General features: G+C 38.0%; 1 protein-coding gene across 3 annotated transcripts in view; it reads left to right on the forward strand.

The window, feature by feature from the left end:
- Positions 1-22,842, forward strand: part of Frmd6 (FERM domain containing 6) — an 82,110-nt gene extending 59,268 nt beyond the window's left edge. For 2 of the 3 annotated variants that reach the window (XM_027929784.2, XM_027929785.2), the window contains exons 7-14: positions 1,218-1,373; positions 4,327-4,392; positions 5,244-5,312; positions 7,992-8,166; positions 12,994-13,329; positions 14,391-14,522; positions 17,762-17,853; positions 19,910-22,842. In XM_027929784.2, coding sequence (XP_027785585.2) covers positions 1,218-1,373; positions 4,327-4,392; positions 5,244-5,312; positions 7,992-8,166; positions 12,994-13,329; positions 14,391-14,522; positions 17,762-17,853; positions 19,910-20,194 — 1,311 coding nt within the window. In that variant the 3' untranslated portion in view covers positions 20,195-22,842. The remainder of the gene's footprint in view (positions 1-1,217; positions 1,374-4,326; positions 4,393-5,243; positions 5,313-7,991; positions 8,167-12,993; positions 13,330-14,390; positions 14,523-17,761; positions 17,854-19,909) is intronic. The other variant, XM_071607907.1, reaches the window with a different exon arrangement.
- The last annotated feature ends 4,113 nt before the right edge of the window (positions 22,843-26,955 follow it).

Genomic DNA, 26,955 nt, shown 5'->3' on the forward strand with positions numbered 1-26,955 from the left:
ATCTTCAGTTCACACTGAAATGCGCAATAAATTTCTGATTGACATTGCTTTACTCATTGAAGAGAAACCACAGTGTGTGTCAAGCTCTCACTGTGGAGTGCATTGCTTTCTTTAGTTGCAATCAGACACTAAATTTGATAGTTATATCAGAGATCCCAAAAGAGTGTGCTATGGTAACAGTTTCCTCTACTCTAGAGATGACCCCAGTTATCCATTCTGTTACTCTTACAAATATTATTTTCTGTGGTTTTTGAACTGAAAAAAGAAATGTTGACACATACTGATTTAGGTGATTCCCATTTAAAAAAGAAAAAAGTCTAGAAAAACCTATAATTTGAGTTCTCAGCAAAATTGGATAATCACTCAATAACTTATAAAGTTTAATTCTTTATAAATTATTCAATAGGGAGAAACAAAATACCAATATCTATAAAGTCATTTTTAGGCTTAAAAATCGCTAATTTTTTATTTTGATTATTTTCATCACTTTTTGCTCATGCATAATTCTTTACATATTGTATAATACTTGTGGAATCAACTAAGACTTTAATCAACACCTTTCTCTTAGCCTGCAGCTTCTGGATACTATATATTTTTGATATCTAAAATGTTACACTAATGAAAATCTAGGCTACAAGGAATTACAATGCATGTTCGAATGAGTTTGTTTTCTCACAAGTATTCAAATAGGTTGTTCATAGCCTCTTAGGCAAGAACCAAAAATGTTTTGGAGAATTCTTCCCAGTCCCTGGCCTTCTTCTGATGAACATTTATACTCTTCCACTCCGTGGCTGTAATTTAGAAGTTAAGTAGGATCAAGAACTTGCAGATATGCTGACAGTAAATGTATTTCATTGTGCTAATCATTTTGCAAGTATAAACTGTGATGTGTACAAAATTATGCAAGTTTGCATGTCATTTTTTTTCTTGGTGACTTTAAAGCCAACAGAACCTATTTTTTCCACCTCCTGTGACTTTTCTTCTTAGATATGCAGTACTGCTGATAGTACTGCATATCTGGCTTATTAGCATTAGCTGATTCAGCTTAGTCTCTTAACAGTTGATGAAAACAGAATAAAAGTGGGAATTTTCTAATGGAAACTAGCCAGTTTACATGGCCTGCTGTAGATTCTCTCCCTTTTATCATTTTGGCGATGGGGGTGGTACTTACATCCCTCAAACAAATGTTGCATTGCACATCCCTTGTATCCCAACAGGTTGTTTCCAAGAGGGGGAAGGACTACATCCTGAAGCACATTCCAAACATGCACAAAGATCAGTTTGCACTGACCGCTTCCGAGGCTTATCTTAAATATATCAAAGAGGCTGTTCGACTGGATGATGTTGCAGTTCATTACTACAGATTGTATAAGGTACAAAACTGAAATAAACTGTAACTTTTGAGAAAAACGCCTTCTCAATTAGGATTTCAGTTCTCTTGAAAATTATGATTTCCTTTTTTAACTGACTTTTACAAGTTTTGGTTGAACTGTACTTTGTTATCAGAGGTTAGCCTGGAAAGTGATGGTGCTTTCCCTCTGGCATGGAAGCAGGATGGAGTATTTTTTAACAGTTCTTATTTTTCAAAGTGAAACCTTGCGTACATCCTATGCATTAATTACTAGAATACCACAGCAATAGCTAATGTTTATGGAGTACTGTGTTTATGGGGCACATTTTACATGTATTCTTTTTTTTTTTTTTTAATCCTTATAACTCTATAAGAAAGGAACTGTAATCCTCATTTTATAGACCAGGAAACTGAGGAGGTTAAGTAATTCACCTAAGGTCACAAAACTAAGTGATGAGCCTAGATTTAACCCAGGCCTCCTGATAACAAAGCCCATGTGCTTAAGCCACCACACTCACTCCTCACTCTTTGAAATCCTTTACTGTCTTTTGTGTCATGTGTGTCCCTAGTCTCACCCTGGGGCAGAGGTTACATACCCAAATAATGGAGGTGGGGGCATGTTCTGCCCAGAATCACTTACACTGCTGTTTCTCATCTTCTTGTCTTCTCTTCCCTCTTCCCTCTGTTCTTTTCCCAATTCTACAAGTGCCACTTCCTTGGTAAGAACTCCTGAATTCCCACTTCATTATTCAAGATATGTTTGCAAACCTAATAGGATGAAGAGCATGGTCAGTTGGGCCTAATTGCTTGGGATTGAATCCCAGCCTGCCTTCTTACTGTGTTACCTCAGACAACTTATTTACCCTGTCTGTGCTTCAGTTTCCCGCTTAGTTAGATGGAAACAATTATATTTACCTGTTAGGATTGCAGTAGACTAAAGGAATTAGTGGATAAAGAGTGCTTGAAACAGAGCTCATAACCTGATAAGCACAGTGCTAAGCTTGCTACTTTTCATCATTAGCATTGTTATTACTGTGCTTGTTATCTCTGCCATACCCTCGTGGTAAAGTTAGCTTAACTAGACCATTGGAGACTGAACTGTATTTAGATGTATTGCTGGGTAATCTAGCTGGTTCTGAAAACTTAATCAGGGACCAACATATTCTCCCTTTTTCCCTCTCTCCCTCTCCTTTTTCTTAAGATATTTTATGTGTGACACTTTACATGAGAAAATGCCAATAAATGATACTTTTGACAATCAGTTTATATTTTGAAATGTGTTAGAAGTATGAATAATATGATAGAAAAACTTTGGCTTTGGAATAAAGTATCAGGTAGAAAGCATATGTCACTACTCATTGCTGCTGGGTCCTCGGCTACTATAACTGTAACCTCGGGCCATAGTTAAGTGAGAATGATGCTATATACTCCAAAAGGTTGAGAGGGTTTAAGGAGGTAACAAATCTGAAATAACAAGGTGGAATACCTGTCACATTAATGAGTGCTCAATAACTATTAATCATTTCTTCCCTTATGTGCTGGGGAAGTTTGCTATTTTAAAGAATTTTATGAAGAACTAAGATTCTTTCAGTGAGGAAGTACGTAGGCCCAATGTATCTTTTTTTGTCAAAACCAGTTTTTCAAGTTTGCTTGATGTGTGGTTCTTCTATATTGCATAGAAAATTACTCTCTTGTCTGCTTGATTTAATAAAAATTTAACTGAATAAAATGAGTGAATAGATATTGTTACTTGATGAGCAGTTTTCATTCTTTGGAGAAATCAAGTGACAACCGTTTAATACACTTCATTTACGTGTTGCTTATAAAATGTAAAAAAGATAGGACAGGGAATATTCTGGAATAAAAAAGCTGTTTTATGATCCTTTCCCACCAATACACACCTCACACCTGAACCACCATCTTTTCTTGAGCACAATCTTATCTTAGAAGGTATCTCAAGTACAGCATGGAAAGGAAAATTAGTCAAAATTTGTCATGGATATGTTTCTCCTGTTAAACCTTAGAAATACCTTTCATTACATAAAAATATATTAGTTGGAAAGAAACCAGTCCAAATAGGCTATGTCTTTATCTCAGATGACTATGCATTTTCTAAAAATATTTTTTACATGTTTGAGAAAATTGGCATCAAACTTAATAATGACTTACACATATTCATTGGTTTGAGAGTTAATGAAAATATTTTAGTTGTAACTTTATTTTATATTTTGAACTTAATACCTTATATATACTTATTACAGATGAGCACTTGAAAGAAGGGGCCAAATCTCAGAGTATGTTTTTAATTGTAGGATTATTTTTCCTTATGATTGTTGTAGTTTAAGTTTCACAGTTTATGGTTTAGTTGGTAGAATGCATATCATACTGGCAAGTGATAACTGAACTTCTTAAAAAGAAGTACTTCCAAACTAACTAAATATAAAGCTTTTGTGGTTTTATTACCTGTGCTCATGAAATATCTTTTAAATGTTTAATCATTTGTCTGTACTTTTGGCTTCAGGATTAGGAAGCTGGGAGATTTGCCCAATTTTAAATATATGTAGTCTAATGCATCTCAGTTTATAACCATGACATTAGATTCAAGATTCTAACATCTAAGAAAAGAGTAAGCATAGATGGAAGGTGAAAAAAATTAAATGATGCAAAAGCAACAAAAAAAAGTCTTATCTATTAGAGTTCTCAATAACCAAGTATTTAGTATATTATAAGAAATGAAAGGATATTAATATACTGAAAACACTAAAACTTTGAAACCTAAGGACTTAAAATGTAGAATATGCCATTATTGATTTAATGTAGGTTCATTATTTTCTCAAATCTTGTAGAAAACTTGGAATGTGGAAAGATGTGAACAAAGTTAAGTCAAAAATTTTCCAATCCTGAAATTTCTCTCTTTTTTTTCCTTTGGTGCTAGGGGAAAGAATATACATTTTCATAATATTTTATTCCTGCAGGATAAAAGGGAAATTGAAGCCTCACTGACCCTTGGATTGACTATGCGGGGAATACAGATCTTTCAGGTTGGTACATGAGAATTAAGTGTCAAATGGTATTGACCATGTCTTACATTGAAAGTGTGCCTGTGAGATCCTGCCATAGGCGCAGTGGTTCATTTCCAGTTATTATTTCCTATTTGTCTAGCACAGATGGTGGATGATGGTGACTGAGTGAAAGAAGTGACTCAGCCTGATCTGATAGTAGTAAGTCCTCTGTAACAGAAAACAACAAGCTGAAAGTTAGCCCAGGTTCATCATTAACAGATCACTAGCAATTGTTACTATCCAAACATTTTTGTTTGTATGGCATTGATTTTCAATATTCTTTTTATCCTCTAGAGAATTTAATAACTGTGGAAATAAAAATGGCATTTTAATATGGAGCCTGTAATTTCTGTTACCCTTTTCTGATAAAATTTGTCCCTTTAATAAGTAGTGACTGTTACCCTTTTGCAGGTAGGATACTATTATCCTACAGCCATCAACCAGGGAGAGAGAAAAATCTTCCTGCAAGATAGAGGACCATATAAGGATATTTTTGATGTAGGCAAAATACCCAATTATGAAAGTCTGAGTCCCTTATCACATCTTTTGAATGTCTGAGTCTTTTGGACTTTTTATTTAAATTTAGGGATAGGCCAGAAGGGAAAAGATTGCTTAAAAGGGCCAGTTAATGCAGTCATGAAGGAACTAAAAGCTACAGAATTTTATCAGTAATCTTTTAATTACTGTCTGCACTTTTCCAGAGAGAGTTGAGGAACTCTTTCATATTTTAATTACTAAATTTTAGTTTTCTAGGAGAGAAAAGCTGGAACCATTTTAGAGTATATGTCCTTTTTCGTATTAACTCTAATGCATCATTATTTTTTCCACAGAATCTAGATGAAGAGAAACAATTACTTTATGATTTTCCCTGGACAAATGTTGGAAAGTTAGTGTTTGTGGTAAGTTGAAAATAACTGATTTAAAAAAAAAAAAAAAAGTAAGAAAAGTCTCACAAGTTGTTTGTTTTTGTGAATCTTTATTTTTTGTCTTATTTTGTTTTTAGAACATTTTGTCTCAGGCACAAAAGTTGTTGTTTTTAAAAAATTGAAGCTGGAAATAATTTGCTTTCTTACATCCTTATAATCCCTGTCAGTCATAAGAGTAGTGAACTTAAAGTCAGATAATCTTATAACAAAAGAATTTACTGATTTTAATTTATGTGTTCCTACCATAGTACCCTAAGTTATTTTAGTCGCAGAAGAAATAGGGTAGGAAAAGCATGAGTCAAATTCATTAGATGGGACTACCAATAGGAAAACCTATAGCAGAGGGCTGGAAACAGAAAGCCATAATCACAGGGTGAAGTATCTTGGTATGGAGACGGGCTGGTGCTTTTGGAGGTTACTTCTTTTGAACAAAGAATAAAGAGTGATATGAAAAGATGTTTCTATTAATATCAGACTATTTAAAACTCATCATTATAAAAGAAGATCTACAATGCTTAATGGAAAAATGCTTTTATTTTTAGAATCTTGAGAATGATACACTTTCTTTTGTTATGGCAAATTCTTGATTTTTCCCAGCTGTTTCTTTGCTTTGGCATCTATATCCATATTTTTGGTAAGGTTCAAAGAATTCCACTTAATATTGTGTATACCTGGTGATCATTAAAATTCATAAGTCTGCTTTGTTCAGAAATTATTGGAAAATATACAAAGTAAGTATATAAGAATAAGGATTTAAAGACCTATGCTTCTCCCCTGTAAGGAAGATGGCCTATATAAATAAAGGGCTGCATTGTGCATGGAATGTGGACCTGACTCCATGCTGTCCTGTGAGTCAAGAGACCTATTTCTGATTTCACATTACTTTAATTACTTGGGCACCATTCAATCCAGGATTTCACTGTAGTCATACATTAAGTGAGGCCTGCCCTGCCTCCTCCTTACTGGCTCTATTCAAGTTCTTTGCAAAAGGATCTGACCTGTTTGAAAGTGAGCAAATCGTAGTTCTGCTTATTCCTTTCATGGCCCAAATTCAGTAATAATAAAATGTACTAGTCAAATTGAGATTTTTGGGGTCCTGCACTCATGGTTCCTGAATCTTATTGTGAATCAGCCTTATCTGAAGAGTTTGCTGGCTACCTGGCTGTGTGACCCTGAGAAAGCCACTTAACTGCTACATTGGTCTCATTCTAAAATGGTGATAATTGAGCCTTCCTCATAGACTTTTTGCGAGGATTAAGTGAGTTAATAGATGCTTAGTGCTTACTAAATGTCAGTTAAAACTATCCCAGCATTGGGATCCACTAGTAGGTCCTTTAAAAAGCCCAGAGGTTTGGGCTGGGGTTGTAGGTCAGTGGTAGAGCACTTGCCTCGCATATGTGAGGCACTGGATTTGATCCTCAGCACCATGTAAAAATAAGTAAACAAAATAAAGATATTGTGTTCATCTATAACTAAAAACAAAAAGAAAGCCCAAAGGGTTTTAAAAAAAAAAAAAAAAGCCCATTTCTATCTGAGCCTCACAATCCCATGTTGCTTTCCAACTCTGAGGTGTGTAGATAGACTATACTATCTCCTTGCTCTGTCATGGCCTTTCAGTGGAGAATCATTCTGTCCAAAATATTTTAAATCTCTGTTGCCTAATTTGTTATTAGAAAAGTTTAAAGAATTCATAATATCCAAATACAGTAGGAATGTTGAGACTCACCCACAAACATACAATTTTTATATTAATAATCCAGACTTAAACAGTCAGGTTTTTGGGGAAAGGTATACTGGGGCATGAACACAGGTGTGCTTTTAGCACTGAGTCATATCACCAGCCCTTTTATTTTGAGACAGGGTTTCCCTAAGTTGCTTAGGACCTTGCTAAATTGCTGAGGCTGGCCTTGAACTTGAGATCCTCCTGCCTTAGTCACCCAAGTTGGAGATTCCTTATATTACTACTAATAGTTATTCTTCTTTCTCTTTTCCCATCCTCCAAATACTAGCTGCCTCCTTTATCCAACTAGAGAAGTTTTCTATATTTTTTAAACCCTAAATAGGTGTCCTGTATTGTTCACTATCAAAACTGATTTATTGCATTTCCAGAATTTATCATAAACTATAATTATTTCATGTGTTTATTTACGTTCTTTCCCATTGGACTGTAGCTTCTTGAGAGTAGGGACTTGTCTTATTCATTGTTTTTTTTTTCAGTGCCCAATCAGTGTTTTGTTAGTATTTGATAAATATGTGGATGCTTTAATCTCTTTAGAATTTTATCTCTTATTTGTTGAGTTAGGGTGTTGGAATTGCATCTCAGGGTGCTTTTATGATGGGCCTTTCCCTTATCCATAATACAAATAGCCTGACCAACCAGAGAAACCAAACACATTCCCTAACTGTCCTGTGTAGAAATTGTTTCCTAGAGGACATTGGCTAGATACTTCCCTGAATTTTTTATAATCCTCTGTCCTGTGACATTTTTGAAAGGGAAAACAGTAATCTGTCCCTTAGGGAATTTTGAATGGAGCTTTATACATCTACTTCTGAATATGTAGTCTTTCTTACTAAATAAAAAATGAAGGAGGCCTTGGCAAATCAAATCAGACGTTTTTCTTCCTTAATTTGATTCATGCTTTTCCTCCACAGGGTAAGAAGTTTGAAATTTTGCCAGATGGCTTGCCCTCAGCCAGAAAGCTCATATACTACACAGGGTGCCCCATGCGCTCCAGACACCTCCTGCAGCTTCTCAGCAACAGCCACCGCCTTTACATGAACCTACAGCCTGTCCTACGCCACATTCGGAAGCTGGAGGAAAATGAAGGTATCACAGGGTCTTGGGGTTGTAGCAGCAAATGTTGCCTCTACTACCCCTGGGCTCTTACTCTACTGCTGCTGTGAACCAAATTTAAGCTCTGGAAGCCTGGGCTTTGGAGACTGGGACTCTGAAGATTCAGAGCAGCAGTTCTGTTTACATCTCAACATGGTCCTGGAAGGCAAGAGGATGGGCTTGAGGCCCACCAACCATAGCACCTCTTCAAAATCTCTGAAGTTACCCCAATCCTTTAGCTTCATTCTCTTTAAATAAAGTTTCCCACACCTTCCCAAAACCCCTCACAAAGAGCCATCATAGAGAGGCACAGGGCTAGGGTTTATCTGCAGCTTATATTTTATCTGCAGCTCAGAGCTCTGTATACACTGACCCACCTTGGTGCTGTTATCCACAGGCAGTCTGGAATTCCTCTCAATGTGATTATTCCTTAGGTTAAAGTGATAAAAGTGTCTCCAGCCTCTCAGATTGACAGCTGGGAGACCCCCAAGTTTGACCCAACAAGAATGACAAAGGAAAAAGAACTTTTAATCTGAGGACTTCGTGAGACAGTCCTATGGAGGCTTTACTAAGCTGCGGTTAGAATACAGTAGTCTATTTGGGGCCCCAGAGTACCAGGCCCTGCAAATGGGGGAAAGTCAAAGTGAGGAAGGGAATCAGAAGTCAACTTTACAATATTAATCTCTAATATGGTTAACCTTTTATCTTGAGTTGTGGCACATTGGTATTCCTCTATCTAACTCACCCAACTTCTAGTTCTCCAAAATGCTATCTTACACATTTACTTATTTTTTAATGTTTTCAATTTGTTTTTCAAAGTCATGTTCCAGTTATTCTTATAGTAATTAGGCCTTATGATAATTTGATTATTAGAGTTAATGGACCTCAGTATACAGATTTTTATCTTAGATCCATTATCTAAATCAAGTTTTGACCCCGAGACCTTTTTACCTGCAAAAACAGGACAACAAAACCAATAAAATAACCTTAAGTTCATGCATTTATTTGAGTTCTCTCAAAAACTCTCAATCCACATAAGATCTTGTTTGGAGAGTCCCTGGTAATTTAGCAGCAATTAGGACATGAATCACTCCCACTGTCTGCCACTAGACTGCATCAGTCTAAAGAGAGAATTCATATAACTTTTCAGATGCATTGGCTTTTGCTGCTGCCAGACTGGCAGTTCTTCCCCACCATGACTCATCTGGCTGGGAAGTCCAAGATCAAGGGATTGGCACCAGGTGGGGGCCTTCTACTCCATCATCCAAAGGGCAAGGAACAGGAAATAGAAATAGTAAAAGGAGGCCAAGTTCCCCCTTTTATAGTGAACTCTCCCCCTGTATAACAGATACATCTCCCCTGTGCTAACATGAATATTAAGAGGAATTCAGTGGAGGGCAAAAGCAGGAGCCTTTGAGAACCGTTGACTTAATTAGGTGCAAATCCTATAATATGCCAAGTTTACCTCTTTCCTAAATGGATACAATGGCACCTTGAGAAGTTCATTTATTCCATCATCTCTCACTTGTAGCATTTTAGTAAATTCTTGTGTAGATAATCTTATGGTGAACCCTTGAGGTCCTAAAAGAATTAATGACCCTCCTCTGTAGTTTTTAAGATAAAATTCTAAAGGATTTTGATTTCTTGGAGGGACAGGGCTTTGTCCATTACAATGCTTCATGCCTAGTGTAATTGGGAGCATCAATGATGCTCTAGTCTTAGTTCATTCTATGCTACGATAACAAAATGTCACAGACTGAAGCATTTTATAAAGAACAAAAATGTATTTCCTACCATTCTGGAGGCTGGGAAGTCCAAGATCAAGGATTGACACCAGGTGGGTGTCTTCTACTCTATCATCCAAAGGGCAAGGAACAGGAAATAGATATAGTAAAAGGGGGCCAAGTTCCCCCTTTTATAGTGAACTCTTCCCCCTAAGAATGGCATTAATCCATTAATGAGGGCAGAACCCTCATGGCCTAGTCACCTCTTAAAAGTCTCGTATTTTAATACTGTTTTAGCAGCAGTTGGATTTCAATAGGAGTTTGGCAGGAGACAAACAGACAAACCAACATAATGTAGGGGACTGAAGGATGATAAAGGAGTAAGTTGGAACTTTTATTTGGATAACTGTAATAGATTCAGGGAAAACATCTTTTCTTTTTCTTCTTCCAAAGAAAATGTGCTCAATTTTTTCTGCTTAGAGGTGCCTTCAATGCAAAGAAGTCTCAAGCCAACTTTCTCTGAGCCAACTTTGGCCTAAATCCAGTTATCTTATCTACACCTAAGGGCTTATCATTTTAATAAGAAGCACCTCTTGACATTAGAAAGAAAGTAGTTTTCTTAATTAAATTTCATTTAGAATCGCCTTATCTGTGACACTGTTTTATCGTTTTATGGTAGAAAATGATAATGAGAATTTCTTCATAGCATTTAGAAGAGAAGGAAAAACATTGCCTTGTGTCATTAAAAAAAAAAAGTTTAAGTCCAACTTCATTCAGTAACTTGGATATATTATTAAGTGTAGGTTAAGAGGTATTATTTACTCTACTGTGCTCAAAAATTATGCATGAAAAACTGTTGTCTCTGAGCTTTTACAACAGAGGGAATAAAAAGAACACAGATTGATGATGTGTGCTGTTAATAACAATGATTATTATGGGGAGTAAAAGATCGCATTTTGCATTTCTTAGAATAAATTCCAGAATTATTTAAGCCTTTTCCTCATTTTGGAACTGGGTGAAGCTTTTTAAATGTTTGCAAAAGGCCTAAATGACACAAACTAGGAAGAGAATAGAAGCTAGTCCCTTAGAACACCAAGGCTGCACTAATATGTTGACAGCAAATATGATTTACACTAGGCTCCTGTTATGTTTTCACATAAGTGAACTAGTGACTGTAGAGGAACTGTAATTGATTCTGAGCCTATCAGGAAGATGGAGTGAAAGGGCTTAAAAAAAAAAAAAAACTTATTGGCGCATTATAATTATACGTAATAGTGGACTTTGTTGCTATACATTAGTGTATGTACTTAACACAGTTTTGTCAGTTTAATTTCCCATTACTTCCCCTTTCCCATGCTTCTTCCCTCCCTCTAGTCCCCTTCCTTTACTCTGCTGGTCTCTCTTCTATTTTCATGAGATTTCCAAACCTGTCCCCCTTTTGTTTTCCTTCTTTTCTATCTAGCTTCCACATATGAGAGAAAACAGATGGCTCTTGACTTTCTAGATAAAATAACTATTTTTAAAGATGCAGGAAAACTTGAAATATTAGATCCACAATTTCTAATTGTCTTAGACCTATAGAAATACAGCATCTTGTAGCAGTGTTTTATTTATTTATTTTTCTCTTTCCAACTTTTATTTGGATAACTGGGCCACATGGCTATTATTTTGAAACAACAGTTTATAGAAATTACATGAGAAATTTGTAAGCCCCTTTGATCCTGCATCTTCATCTCTGCCCATGTTGACTTCACAAGTCGGGAATCATCAGAGTCCATCTCATTGTGATGATGGGAAGGGATCTGCTACTGAGTTCCTGCTTGCCTTCTCTGTGGCTACACATACTTGCCTTTGTGTTTCAGCCTGATTCCTTAGAATAACATGAATGAGCTGTAGCCCAGAAATGTTTACATAGCCTTACCCAAGCATTTTTTGCATTTTGCATTCTGGAAAGTGCATCTTCTGTCTCCTGCCACTCGTTGCCTCCCTGGGGAGGCTATAGTGATTGTGCTTCAGAGCTGGATTCAGACCTGAGGAGTGCAAGTATTTTCACTTAACCAAGAAATAAGACAATTAAATCCATTAGCAACTCCCTGAGACCTCAATTACCCTTCTAGTTAGCAGTTTGTAAAACAACATCAACTTAACATTCCCCAAGTGCACTCTTGTCTTTAATAGTGGTCTAATGTGTTATTTCTCATCAGTATTGAGAAAGCAAGGAGGCTAAACAGTTTTTTACATTTTCTGACCTGAAACAGAAAAATAATATTTTTATATCAGTGCATAACTGCAGTTCAGTTTTAACTTCATGCTTTAATAAAAGAGGCTCCCCATTGTCTCTCATGTCTAAGTTTGACTACATTAAAGAACAGCACTGACATGTTAAATCATAGTTTTACCAATCTGAGGCCACATGTTTATAAGTCATCAGACCAGTAGTGATTACTGTTTTCTAAATAGATAATAAAGCCTCACTAAATGGAGAAAAGCACTCTCATATTCATGAAAATCTAAACTGTAGAATCTTTGAGAGAAATTTTCTGAATAGTTTTTTCTGAAATTGTATACAGAAGCTAGACCTAACAATGGACCAAATTTAACAAATGAATAAGCAAACAAATTAAATTGTCTTCTATAGCAGTGCTTCTGAAATTATCTGTGGAAAAGGACCAAATTTTTTTAATATCTAATATGTTATGGACTGATACTTTTGCAAAATACAAAGTCACATTGGTGACTGTCACATTGCTCTGGAAGTTTCTAAATGTTCTCATTTATTGTATTTATTTCACTATGGTACAGTAACAACTTGTAGAAAAAAGTGTTCTATGACTGCACTTTGAACAGCACTTCTCTCTAATGTGTGAAGCTTCAGAACGCTGAGTGGTTTAAATAGTTCCCTCAAGTCTATTATGTTGGTTTTCATTCATTCTGCATCCTCCTAAGTCAAACTTCTCTCTCAGTTGTCACCACTTATCAGTCACTAGATTCAGAATTTGAAATTGTACTTGTTCTTGGCCTGATGACTCGCGCAAGCCAGCCAGCCATTCCTTGTGTCTTAGTTGACATGATGATGAGCTGTGTTCTCACCACACAGAGAAGAAGCAGTACCGGGAATCTTACATCAGTGACAACCTGGACCTCGACATGGATCAGCTGGAGAAACGGTCACGGGCCAGCGGGAGCAGCGCAGGCAGCGTGAAGCACAAGCGCCTGTCTCGTCATTCCACCACCAGCCATAGCAGTTCCCACACCTCAGGCATTGAGGCAGATACCAAGCCCAGGGACACAGGGCCAGAGGACAGCTACTCCAGCAGCGCCATCCACCGCAAACTGAAGACCTGCAGCTCAATGACAAGCCACGGCAGCTCCCACACCTCAGGGGTAGAGAGTGGTGGCAAAGACCGTCTAGAAGAGGATTCACAGGATGATGGTAATAGTACTGTCATCACCAGATCACTTTTTTTCCCTGTAGTTTTTTCAACTATTGCTTCTGTAGAATTGGTATCTAAGGAGCAGCTAGGTAGTGGTAATAGAGAAGTGGTATCATGTGGTCTTCCCCTGTGACTTGGTTGAGTTGCTTGTGTTTGGTTGTGAACAAGGCAGCCCTCTGGTCCAGATTCTTTGCAGCCAGATGGTTGGCTGTTTAAGTGAAGTAGAGTGGAGTTTAGTCCTACAGCCCTTGCATCTATATTTCTGACTCCGAGATTAAATATTTAAAGGCAGTGGTTAGGACAGCAGAGTGGAGTGCAGTGATAGTGACAGAAACATCTTGAACTTCCGCTCCTCCCCTAAAGAAGATTTGAGTCCATGATGTTGATTGGATTGGTATGGTATTTTTTTTTAAGTGCTTCCTACATAAGCAGAACTATAGGGAGTATAAACAAAGTACAGCACCTGGCTGCTAGAAACTTAGTCTCTGTTAAGGAAATCAGATGAGATCTATGGCCTATGTCAGCCTATCTTAGCATCAGTTGCCTCTTTTTAAATATTTTTTCTGTCTCAAATGAGTACCATAGCATTCTAGTTGGGTGAAAACATGTTGACTCTGTTAAGGGAAACTACAGAACATGTTTACTATAGAATTCATGTGGCTCTCAAAGCAAGTCTCTGAGTGCCTTCAGAGCAGCAGCTATGGGTGAGGGGGAGCTTCAGGAATGCCCATTCTGCCTGTATCAGCAACCCTTGCTTTGGCATTCAGCAAATGGCCCATCAGCCTCAGTTTGCCCTTGGTCATCACAGCAAGGTCATGTAGTTTTCCTTCTTAAAGAATAATTGATAATCAAATCATGTCATGAGAGGATACATAGATAACACAGAAGGCTTATGGAAAAGAGAACAAGTGACTCTTGAGGCTGAGAAACCCTAGAATTTCCTATTGAAGAGTCTCACTAGCAGATTTACTTTCAAATATGAATAATTATATGACTACCTTCAAAATGTGGTCACCATTTCCCTTCATGTTATTAAATGTCTTCTTTTTCTTCTGGTCAGAAATAGAGATGTTGGTTGATGACCCCAGGGACCTGGAGCCGATGAATGAGGAATCTCTGGAAGTCAGCCCAGACATGTGCATTTACATCACAGAGGACATGCTCATGTCAAGGAAGCTGAATGGACACTCTGGTGAGCTCTTATGGCCAGTTCTTTCCCTGAGGCAGTAGATTATTTTAGACCAAAAAGCATATGTCTCAGAAAATAGAAGGGGCAGGTGGGAGCTCTAGATCAGAGGCAGGACTGGAAAAGAGCTGCTTTAAGTCACTGTCCTCAACTTCAGGGCCAATTGCCCTCTGTGGGAGAAAGGAGGAAATTAGCTTCTTCTATCCCATGATTTAGACAAAAGGTAGTTGTATAATGGGTTTTCTTTCTTTCTTTTATTTTATTTTGCTATTTTAAGTTAGAGTCAGAGAATCATGTAATGCCTCTGGAATGGGCCTGGAGACCTTTCAGTCTGGCCTCCTACATTCTTACAGGTGAGAAAACCTGTAGATTTAGAGAGACGAGTGCTTCATGTCTAGACACAGAAGTCAGGCCTCTAGGTTTGCCTTGTCTTATGTTCCCCACTGTATCATACAAGTAGAGGAGTCTGGAGGAAAAAACATACCAAACAGGGTTGACCTAAAAAGATACTCTTAAGTTTTATATTGGTATAAATTCTTCTAGAAGACATGCATTCACTGTCACCCTATTTTAGGATTACATAATAGTATATAAAATGTATGTTTCTACCATATGAAAGATACTATCTTAAAAAGGCAGCAGTGTGGCTTTCATTTTTAAACCTCAGTTGCTTCTATTTGCTTTTGTCACATGTCGTGAATTAGTCTCTGTTCTTTCAGGATATCTGCCTTAGGAGCCAGCACTGTAGAAGTGGCCTGAGTAATTATTGTCCTGCCACTTCCAGCTTTGATGGAGTTTAAAGCCCTGTTAAAACTAGGGTGTGGCCTGTCATTGCCCTGTCAGCTCCTCAGCCCCAGGGCAATGCTTGAGCCTCTCATCAGTGTCAGGCACCAAAAATCAGAGGGCAACAGACTGATGCATACAGCCCCATCATCCTGGCACTTGCTGTGCAAAAATATAGGGCACCTTTAATTACCTTTAATTTACTTACGAGAAACCATGCCCTGCAGACGCTCTGCAGGTCCATTCTCCCTTACCAACAGACATTTGATGCTGGTCCCTGTAGATGTGCTTATTAGTTCATATGCTAAACTTTGCTTCTTTTGCCCATTTGCTTTACTATATTGAACTTTCTCTTCACAAATACATTCTAATATATGTTAAGTATAAGCTCACAATTATAGGCAAAAGATAGGTTCATAGGTAGCTCTACATATATTTATTTGTGAAATGAAATAATTTAAAACAGTGTATACTGCAGGGCCTGTGGGAAGGAGGACAGGGGACAAGGGACAGCCTACTTGTACTTTGTATATTTCTATGTTCAACTTTTTTAAGGTTGTTAATTTTGTAATTTAAGTAGAAATAAAATTTAAATAGGATGGCTGTTTTAAAAAATTATACACAAAAAAGTTTGTTGAAATGTTACTTGTAATACCAAAAAAAAAAGAAAAGAACAATAAATGGTTAAATTATACTCTTAAGAATGTCATCCAGCCTTACATATGAGATTTTCAAAGAATATTTAATAACATAAGAAAGATAGGTAAGGAAAATAGTACAAATTATATAAAAGTATGATCTAATTTTTAAAAAATGTTTATATAAAAAAAGAAAATACATAAAAATATTTACCTTTTCTCTGTATGATAGGATTATGGGTGACTTTTTTCCAAATTCTCTACAATGTGAGCATGTAAACATTATTTTTAAAACACTGAGCTAAGGTTGAGTAGGAATGAAGGATACAACTCTGCCCTTCTTTTTTAAGAAGTGTAATGGTAGGTCAGAGTTTTGAGCATCTGGCTTGATTCTGACTTTTTTTTTTTTTTTTTTTTTTGTGGTGAGTGTGGGCTTTGGAGAAGAGTATTTGCAGGCATGATAGCCAAGGATACATTTAAATTCACAAGGAACCATACCATGTGCCAGCCCAAGTCAACACATTCCTGTAAGGATTTGTTTAAAGGTTTAGGGCTCTTTACAAGATAAGTGTCTTTCTCAAGAAAGCCTCTACAAAAGCAGTGTGTACCAACCCTTAGAACATGAGCCTCACCTGAGAGTTCTTAAACTGCCCACATGTTTGCCAGGAATGTTTTTACATTTCATGTTTCAGTTGAATTGATTATTGAATCCTCACTGTGCACAAGGCATCTGCTGAGCTCTGAATCATTGAGATATTTCTGAAACCTTAAGGAATAGAATACAAAGAGCCATTTCTATAGGCTACTGGCATTGGTTGAATAAAAATCCCATTTCTTGAGATTCTTTCTTTGTGAGGTTGGGTGTACTTTTCCTAAGCCATTTGGCCTTGTTGGAGGATCTAGGGCTTGACCTACTCATTTTCTTTACCTGTCTCACTGGTGTTCATTTACATCTCCAGTTCTTGTCAGTAATTTTAGCTTCTGAAACTTTTTTTTCCCCCTCAGGGTACTTTACTTACATTCCACAGTCATAAAGGGAAATGTCAGCCCTGGGTTTCTGCTTCTGAAAATGTGTCAGATTTTCCCTGAGCACTGAGGTGATTGGGGGCTATGTTGATCTCAAAGACTGGCACAAAATCCTCACTGTGGCCTCCCACCTTGGTCTCTTCCTGGTGGGATCTGTAGCAGGAGATTTGTGCCACAGTGGCCTCATCAGCCAAGAAGAGCTCCTTACCCTTGTCACACATTCACTGTCAGGCATCAAAACCAACACTAGTAAACAGATGCTGCTATCAGCCCCAAGTTGTTAGAGGAGACTAAGACATGGGGAGACTCAGTCATTGGCCAGGATACACAGATACTTCATTATCTGGCCAGGTTTCAGCTCAGACCTGTCTGACTGCAAGACCAATCCCCACACCTAACGACAACTTTTCCAAGTGGAAGCAAACCTAGAAGGCCGCATCCTCTTCCCCAGGGGGAAGACTCAATGTTGGTGATATGTGGAGGAGGGAGAGGCTTCATGAGATTTCACAGAGACCACTTTATACCTGCATCTTTGTCTGTTTCTGTTGTTGTCATAAATAGCTTATTTAGAAGTTTATTTTAGAAAATTCTAACTCTAAACTTCTTTCTCTATTCTAGCCCCACTTTTATGCGCTACCCTCTTTTCCTGCAAAAGCATATGTGCCACCAAAGAGTCACAGCGAGGGTCCTCAGTAATGATTGCTATTGGATTTTTCTTTCCTAGTAGTAGCATGTGTCAGAATAGAGTTATGAATAATCTGAAATATTCATTGTTTTCTTCTCTGTATTTTACCTCAGGGTTGATTGTGAAAGAAATTGGTTCTTCCACATCCAGCTCTTCAGAAACAGTTGTCAAACTTCGTGGCCAGAGTACTGATTCTCTTCCACAGGTATAAAAGGAATTCAAAATTTTAAATTAGCAACTGGAATTTGAGAAAATTTTAATCAGGAACTATTTATATTTACATAAATGAGCAAGAAATTAACCCAAGGAGATGATTCTTTTCAGATACATACGTTCTTGTTTTATTCTGAATTTATTTTCATCCTGTTAGTTCCACTTATTTTTAAGGTGGTTTTATTTTCATAAATTGCATATTTTTAAGATGGTTTTTAGTTTCATAAATTGCATACTCTCTATAGGTGGAAGTCTATGGTCTTCAAGCCTCAGGTTAACTGTGTGTGTGTATGTGCACAGGCATGGTGCATGTGTCTGTGTGGGCAGTAGATTTCAGAAAACCTGAGGGAATAATATTTTTGTTGGGTGTTTTGTGGCAGAAATGTTTCCACACTCTAGTTATTGCATTAAGATTGAATTTTTAAAGTACACTGAACTAGAGCATTTGACAACCTGTGATCACTGTTAAACTATTAAAATGTAAAAAGATATAATAAAAGTACTCTGAAACTTAGGGTTTCAGCATTTGGATTTAATCTGCCTGATACTGCTATTCTCTGAGCACTTGCTCCTCCTCCTATGCCTTTCTTACGCTCTCTGTGTTGTGTATGTATGTATGTGTGCACTTTCTCTTTTCTTTATCTCTTCCTTCTTTTTTTCTTCCTTCCTTCCTTCTTTCTTTCTCTGGCATTTTGAGTCTCTTTATCCCCTGCTTCTTACCCCTTTCTTCTTTTTTTCTCATATTTCCTCTTATTTCCATCAAAGTAGCCATAATATAAAAATGACATTTATTAAATATTTTTCTGAAAATTCCAAGTCATTTTTACTACCCTCTTCTAGCAATGATTAATTGGAGTTCAAACTCAAGTTAGACTGTGTGGTTTGCAGCTTCACCACCCAGTGTTAACTCTTTTGTACAGAAAACTGTCCATGAGGCTCAGCTGAGAATCAGATATCACACCTACACATGTGAACATCACAGATACATGTGTGTGTGCCTGGAGGGCTTGTGGGGATGACCAAATGATCCTTTGTGTAAGATCCTGTTGGAGCCTGGGAAGACTGCATCATCACAGAGATCGTCCTGCACAAGTGGTACCACTCAGATGTGACGGCTTGGTAGCAAAATGTCCTGCAACTTTTACAGCAAGCAAAAGTGATACCTTGTTCTAGCAAGGCTTTCCTTTTTAGTATGGAGCAACAACAGTTAAAGATATGATGCATGGTTTTCTTAATCAGCCCATTAAGTATCTTCCATTCCCATAATTATCTGAACAATTTTTAAACGTATTTATGGGATAATGAGTTCCAAAATCTGCTACCTGCAGTAAAGGATTTGGCAAGACACAATTTCTGAGCATTCAGGAACAGCCTCTCAATCTTGGTACTGGCCTCTCAACCTTTTCAGCACCAAGAACACTCTATACTCTACCCAGGAATTTTGGCTTTTTAAAAACTCCTTCTTTGAATTGTGCTTCTTGATTGATAACTGTTTTGTTTTATTTTGTTTTGTTTTCTATTTCCTATTAAACTGATAACAGACCTCAGCACAAGAGTGTAGTTGTACTGAATTGCCATATCCTGGTGAGAAAAGCAAATAGTATTGTTATCTTTACAGCCTTAGTTTATGATAATTGTTTGATTTCTGAAATGCTGGGGATACTTGGATTCTGTTGAGTTTGCATTTCTTTGCTTTGGGTTATTTATCTGTTGATCTTTTAATGGAGAGAATAATAACATTTGTCTTCTATAGCTATTGGGAAAATTAAATGGCTTAGTACATGCTAAGTGTTTAAGTCAGACCTGACACATAGCAAGTGCTCAGTAAAAGTCGGCTGCTGTTGGGATCAGTGGTGATGGTGGTAGTAACATGTTTCCCTCACAGAGTCTCAGAGGCCCCAAATCTACTGATTGGAAACCACTTTCTAACATATAAGGATTATTTAGCTTTTTATGTCTTTGCACCATCTCTCTTTGCAGGGCAAACACGCTAACCTTTCATTTAGTCTAGACTCCTAAAGTAATCTCAACCTTCCCTTATTTTTCAGACTATATGTCGAAAACCAAAGACTTCCACCGACAGACATAGCTTGAGCCTTGATGACATCAGACTTTACCAGAAAGACTTCTTGCGAATTGCGGGTCTGTGTCAGGACACTGCTCAGAGCTACACCTTTGGGTGTGGTCATGAACTGGACGAGGAAGGCCTCTACTGCAACAGCTGCTTGGCTCAGCAGTGCGTCAACATCCAAGATGCTTTTCCAGTCAAGAGAACCAGCAAATATTTCTCTCTGGATCTTACTCATGATGAAGTTCCAGAGTTTGTGGTGTAAAGGACACCTGTGTGCAGCCAGATGGGCAGCCTGCTGTTTACCAGCGGCTGTGGAAGTCATGGGTTCTTTACATATTGTGCCATATTTCTTCACCCCAACCATAGCTCTTTCTTTATAATACTTTGATGGAAACAAAAGCCTTGGGACAATTGCACTTTAAGTATTATGCAGAGGTTAAGGAACTACAGAGAATGTACAGCAAGACAAGTGCCCAGAAGTTTATTGATCCTTTGGAAGGAAATGTGCTTTACAGGTTACCAGGCCTTCAGACTGTTGGACTGTGGTGTATTTGTTTATCTGTTGTTTTTTACTTCAGTAAATGTAACATTACAGTTTTTATCACATGAAAGATGTTAGGCTTATATGTTTGCTTGTAAAATTTTTTTTAAACCTCTCCCTCATAAAGTGCTCATGGTTTAAAGGAGGAGAGGGAGGGTTCTCTCTTCTTGTAATAGAGAGACCATTGCTGCCTCACTGAGGATGTCCCAACGTGAACACTAATGAAGTGGTCACAGTCGCATGGTTCTAGCAAGCCAAAGATATGTCCATAACAGAGGCACCCACACTGATAGTCAAGAAGACGTGAACTAAGCAATAACCAGAAGAGTGTGCACACTGCAATGCCTGTGACTCCTTCACACCTGATAAGTTTCACGTCCTCCTCTGTGCTCTTCCAGAAAGCTCTGGGATTCAGTTGAGTTCCTCCTTGGATTAACAGATGAGTTGTGCTCACAACATAATACATTTTGTGGCATTTACAAAGCTGGTGTCTGTTGAAACAATGGGAATGTCTCAGAAAACATACCTGGTGGTGTTCTGTTTGTTTTCACTTTTCAATTATCAAGAACAAGTGATGGTTATGCTAGTTTCTGCTTAACCAAAATACCCTAACTATATGTATATATTATACATATATAAATACATGGGATTATGTGTGTTTATATGTGTTTAAAGCTTACTAACTCTTCATTTTGGCTTCCATAACTATCTTGCATATATAAACTTCCTTGTTCAGTACTGAGGATACATCACTGAATGAATAGTACCTACAGACAATCAGATGATATATGTAGAGTTAAGAAGACTTTTTCCTCATGTGCCTTTGGCCATGATTCTCAACCCTGACTGCATAATAGAATAATTTGGGAAACTTTTAAAAAAACTAGCAATGTCTGGGTCCTAACCCAGACCAATTAAATCAGTCTCACATGGGTGGGACCCAGGTAGAATTTCCTTTTTCTTTAGGTTTTCCAGATGGAGCTAATATGAAACAGGGTTGAAAGCCACTGATCTGGAGGGTGTTTTTTTTTTTTTTGTTAATTTTGAAGTAAAGGTGTACAGAAGAAGTTAGTAAACAAGAAAGGGCCATTTTTAAGACAGTGACTGTGTGCTGCTGTTATGATATATAATGAAACCAAGTCAGAAGGATAAACCTATCCACCTTTTGATGTACAATAAAAATGTTGTTGCTTGTGCCTCAGGAGAGAACTTCATAGCACAATGTCTTTCTATAGGATGTTTTTTAATGATTTAGTATTTTACAACATTTGTTTACCATATTTTGATAAACCATTTTTGCTATTTGCCAGGTTTTATTAAAAGAAAACTATATATTATTTTCTAAAGAAAGTCATATTTTTGTACAAAATTATGTTTTCAGGTAACAAAGAAATAGATTTAGGGGGACAATAGAATATAGCAGTGTTACTGTGGATGGGAGTCAGTATTAAAACTCATGACTGCAAACATGCCCCACCTATGCTGCCCTTCATGCAGGACACAGCAGCAAAAGAGCTCATCCAGTTTGTTTCACCTGACACTTTAAGAGGAAAACAAAAGTCCCGTATAGTCCTATGGTCATGAGATTATTTTGTTTTCATCAAATGCTTTCAAAGAACCAAAGTTTCAGATATCAGAATGTATAAAAGTATCTCAGTCTCTGTATAAAGAATAAAGAATGAAGAGATTGTTTAATGATTTTTATTTACAAGTCATTAAATAATCCACCATATCTTGTAGATGTTTAAAAGTCAAATCCTGGTCAAGTTTGTACTCTGAAGAACCTAGATCATAATGCGGTGCATTTCCTTAGCCCTTAATGTTTCTTGCAGATATTTTTTTTAAGTATTTAATTGAACAAGTAGCACCTTATACTTTTTTTCCTCTGCTTCAGCTAGAGTCAGACCTTCAGGGTTTTGCCAGCACTGTTGGTGGTTTTGCACACCCTCTTTCTAATTGGATTTGTGAATAGTCTTGTGGGTTTTCAAAAATGAGACATGCTAGGGAACATTTTTGCTTTTCGATCCACTGTTTGCAGCAGAATTATATATGTGTGTGTATATGAAAATCCACCTTGAATAATCTACATTTTTGTATTTGGAAATTGTTTTAAAAAATAAAAATGGAAAAATATAAAGCTATTATTTATTCTGCATTTGTTACATATCCATTGCTAGTAAATATACCAGTTTGGTATATACTGCCTCTAGACATCATCTACATTTGTATTTGCAACAATGAGCTTTATATCTACATAAACTGTAAATAATCCTTTCTGTGAAAGGATCATCATATCAGGATGATACCAAAAGTATGTAAAGAAACTGCATTATTTTGTAATTATTTCTTATAGGTGTTTCATGGTAAGATTAGTAGTCAATAAAGTTACTTTTTTGCCTTTAAAATGTCTTTTCTTATTAGAATTTCTCGAGCAAGAAGCATGAAGAAGTGCATGTTTTCTTTCTGTCTTTCTGTCCTATGATGGAACATATTAAAGGACAATCTAAAGGACCCTTGTGATAAAATTCCAAGCAACACAGTCCTGTTAGTGATGATGGTGGTAGCTGTCACCGGGCACCTCCATGGCCAGGCTCTGTTTGGATGTTCTATAACTGCATGTATTAACTCATTTAATCCTCATATTCCCACAAGACAGGTGCTATTTTTATTGTCAAGTTAGAGGGGAGGGAACCAAGGAGACTTTTCACAGTTTCTACCAAACAACGTGTGGAATAGAGCCCTCTGGCCAAACATGGAATCCAAGAAAAACTTTTTAGTGGGATGTTACTCAAGAATTTTGCAGAATAACTGATAAATTTAAGGAAATTGAAGTCAATGGAAGAAAATACCTGTTTAGCCACTCTGCATCTGATGCCACACACATCATGTCAAATCCTCCTTCCCAGGAGTTGTCACCCTCCTCCTCATTTCACAGTGGAGGAAACAGTTAAACTGCCCAAGATCCTACACCTGGTACAGCAGTTTTTCTACCAAAAGCTTTTTCCTTTGTATATACCATGTTATGCGCTGCCCTTAGAGAAAGTCAGATCTGAATAGAGATGACAGACTCACTTTTGGTAGTGTTAATAATAAGTGAAATTTGTTTACTGATTTGGTGATTTTTTTTTTTTTTTTTTTTTTTTTTTTTTGGTTAAGCACCCATTACGTTCCAAGCAGAGAGGAGACTGATAGAGGCATTGCTTTGACACACAGAAGCAGTAAGGAGCTGGCAATGAGGAATGGAAGCCTGGAAGATATGGAGGTTTTACTGGAAAGGCCATCCTTGAATGGGGAGTGCTGGCAGGATGGGGTGAGATGTGCACCATTCAGGCAAAGGCTTAGAAGCAAGAGAACAATGGTCATTGGAGGACCTCGTGGGACCTCTTGCTTGAGTCATCACTCTAGCCTAGTCACGAAAGGCCCTGGATGCCTAGAGAAGGGCAGTGAGTTGTTGTTTTGTTTTTCCTAGATAGCAAGGAGCCACTGAAGGGAGTTGTAAAAGAAAAAAGAACTGGGCTGGCAATGTAGCTCAGTGACACAGGGCTCGCCTGGCATGCAGGAGGCCCTGGGTTCCATCTCCAGTATCTCAAAAATAAATAAATGAAAAGGAGAAAGATTTGTGTTTGAGGTTTGAGAGAGAATGGGAGCAGTGCTTGTAGAAAGTTGGGAGGGGGCAATGGGAATAGAGATGGCCAGGGTCTAAAATAAGGGTGTGGTGGCAAGGAAGCAGAAGCCAAAAACTGTGATACACAAAGTTGTCCTTTCCTAAAATGATTAACCAATAGGCAGTTTTCCTGTGCTTGGGAAGACTAGAGTTAGCTACTGCTTTAAATTATGAACTGAATACTCTGTATGAATACTTTGAATGTTAGAAATTGGCACAATGGCCACATCCACTTCAGTTCACAGCCACACTAGAATGACCTAGAAGGCATTAAACAGCAATACTTAGAGCATCGTAGCTCAGAGATTCTGACTGATTTGATCTGGGGTGTTTCTGCAGATGACACATGTACATAAGGGTTGCAGCCTATTGGTCTATATCTGAACCTGAGCATGGCAGGACAGCCAGGCTCTCTGCCTCCAAAATAGTGTGGGACATGTTTGGGTGGGTCTCCAGGCTGTCCAAATACACGCCATTTTGTGAGAATGGCATTGTTTTATCAATCAAGCTGTCAGAGAGTGAAACAAAAAAGTTCAAGTGAGGCACTGAACTCACCATTTCAGAAAATCTCAACACCCCCACATTCTAGAGAAGAGGGTGTTACATGCATATGACTATTGGACTAAATATGAGGGAGGAGGCTATGTAAGTAGAATAAAATATTTTAAAATCTCCCTGTCATTGTTTTATTTGCCTCATCATTTCTCAGATGTTTTGTACAAGTTGATCCCCACACAGAGGTATAATGAAAATAAGCTAAATCCAAACAGCCCTTTGATTCCGAACACTTGCATTTAGAGCTTAATGGAGGAGCCTGACCTCTGGAAAGTCCTGCTCAAATGCACTGAGCCATTGTAGGTGACGAAGTAATATACTCTCAAGAGATGAATCGAAGTCTATAAACATGGCACAGCTATAATTAACTAATTTGGTACTTAGGGTGGGTGTTTACCCATCTGGTGTCAACTTTAGTCAGCTGAGGTCTCCTCAATTTATTATTGTCATTACTTAAAGAGATGGATTTCCTAAGAACAAACAGTTCCCAACTTAGGGAGGAATTATGTTCCAAGTTTGCTTCTAAATTGGTTGTTTGACATTTAGAACACACATCTTCAAATTCCCTAAGTAGCCCACAAATGCCTATTTAACCCAGAGATATTATTAGAGCTAATTTTTTTCCTGTGCATTAGTAACCTATCTGTCAAAGAAAAGGCCCATGATATAAATGAGGTAGGTGGAGTAACCCAACAACCAGGTACAAGTATATCGGTAGCTCAATCTTCAGGTTTTACTTCTCATAGTTTCTCCATGCCAAACTATAATAAAAGTAGAGAAAGCATCAGGCGGGCCATGCCACGATGAAGTAGCCCCAAGCCAGCGTCCTCAACAACAAGGATTGCTTCTGCTGCTTCTCATCCACACTCCAGACCCCAGTCCACAGCTGCTCAAGGCTGCTGTGCCATCGTCAGAAAGTCAGCTAGATAAGACCTTCAACTTCTGATCCACAGTGGTGGGAGGAAGAGAGTAGTTCCAGCTTTAAGAAACGGAAGCTCCAGAATATTCTTAAACCTTTATCCCTGAACTGCACAGTAAGAGTAAGATACTGCAGAGGGAAGTCAAGGACCCCAATTGGAACCTTAAAATGCAATAATATGAACATGTAAGACCCTAATGTCCACTGGAGGATTTGAAAAAAAGCCTAAATAAATCAATAGACCATGTTCCTCAAAAGAAAGACACAATTGTGTAAATGTCAAATTTTCCCATCAGTTCCAACTAAAATTCCAAGTGAACTATTTCAGCCATGATGAAGCAATAAGGACTAGCTTTATCATCCAACCTTAAATAACTTTAAAAAACAAAACAAAGAAAATATGTATAAAAATGTTTTTAACACAGGCTCTGGTTAGCCTCTTCTGCCCAGTGGGACTGTGAAATTTGCTCTTCCACAATAGGGTTCTGCATGGCTGGTATAGGATTGGGTGGGATTTTCAGAATCTTCTGGAAGCCTCAGTTTAGCTCCTCCCCAGCCATCTTCCTAGTACCTCTCTTTCCTGGGCAAGGGCTCCTGTCAAAAGTGGCCCCTACTCAGTTGTGGACTATAAATGGTCCTCAGTTCTTCCTCATGCTCTCATTATCTTCGACTTCCACTTCCTCCCCACTGAACTGGGATCGTACTGGGTTTCCTGAAGGCACATGGGCTCCAGCCAGGAGAGGCTCCTCTGCCAGCTGCTGGCTGGTCTACCCGTCACTGCCGCAACCTACGTAGTTGTCATACACATAGTGCTTGCTTTGGGTGTGCATTCTGGGTTTCATTCCTCATCCCAGCTTCTACTGAAAATCATTGTTATTGCTGTTATTACCAGAGCAGTCGACTCAGCCCCTGCCTGTCCCTCTGGCTGGGAATTGGAAAGGTCCTGGAGCCCAGCTGCCTCCTCTTTCACCTGGTCCTACAGTCTGAGATCCCCAAAGCCCCAGTGCTCTGCCCTCTTTCCTCTGTCTCTCAGGTGTCCCCTCTACTTCACCAGAGTGAGATGGCAGGGAGGAAGAACAGGAGAACCTAGGCCCTCTCCTATGCTTGGGTGCTCGGCATCTCTCATCACTTAGGAGTTCCCTGTTTTCTCAGCCAACCTTTCCATCCAGTGGCTTGATCCCAGCAGTCCACCGATTTTCTTGATGTACCTCATTTAGGCCTTCTCTCTCTTTTTTTTTTTTAACCACATTTTTAATGCCCAGGCAGAGATCAGGATTATGCTTGTATTTTCCCTCTGCCTTGTAGCCAGGTTCACCAGGACTTTTCATTCATCATGAACCAAAC

The sequence above is a fragment of the Marmota flaviventris genome, chromosome 2 (genome assembly GCF_047511675.1).
Source record: "Marmota flaviventris isolate mMarFla1 chromosome 2, mMarFla1.hap1, whole genome shotgun sequence".
In the NCBI taxonomy this organism is placed as follows: Eukaryota; Metazoa; Chordata; class Mammalia; order Rodentia; family Sciuridae; genus Marmota; species Marmota flaviventris.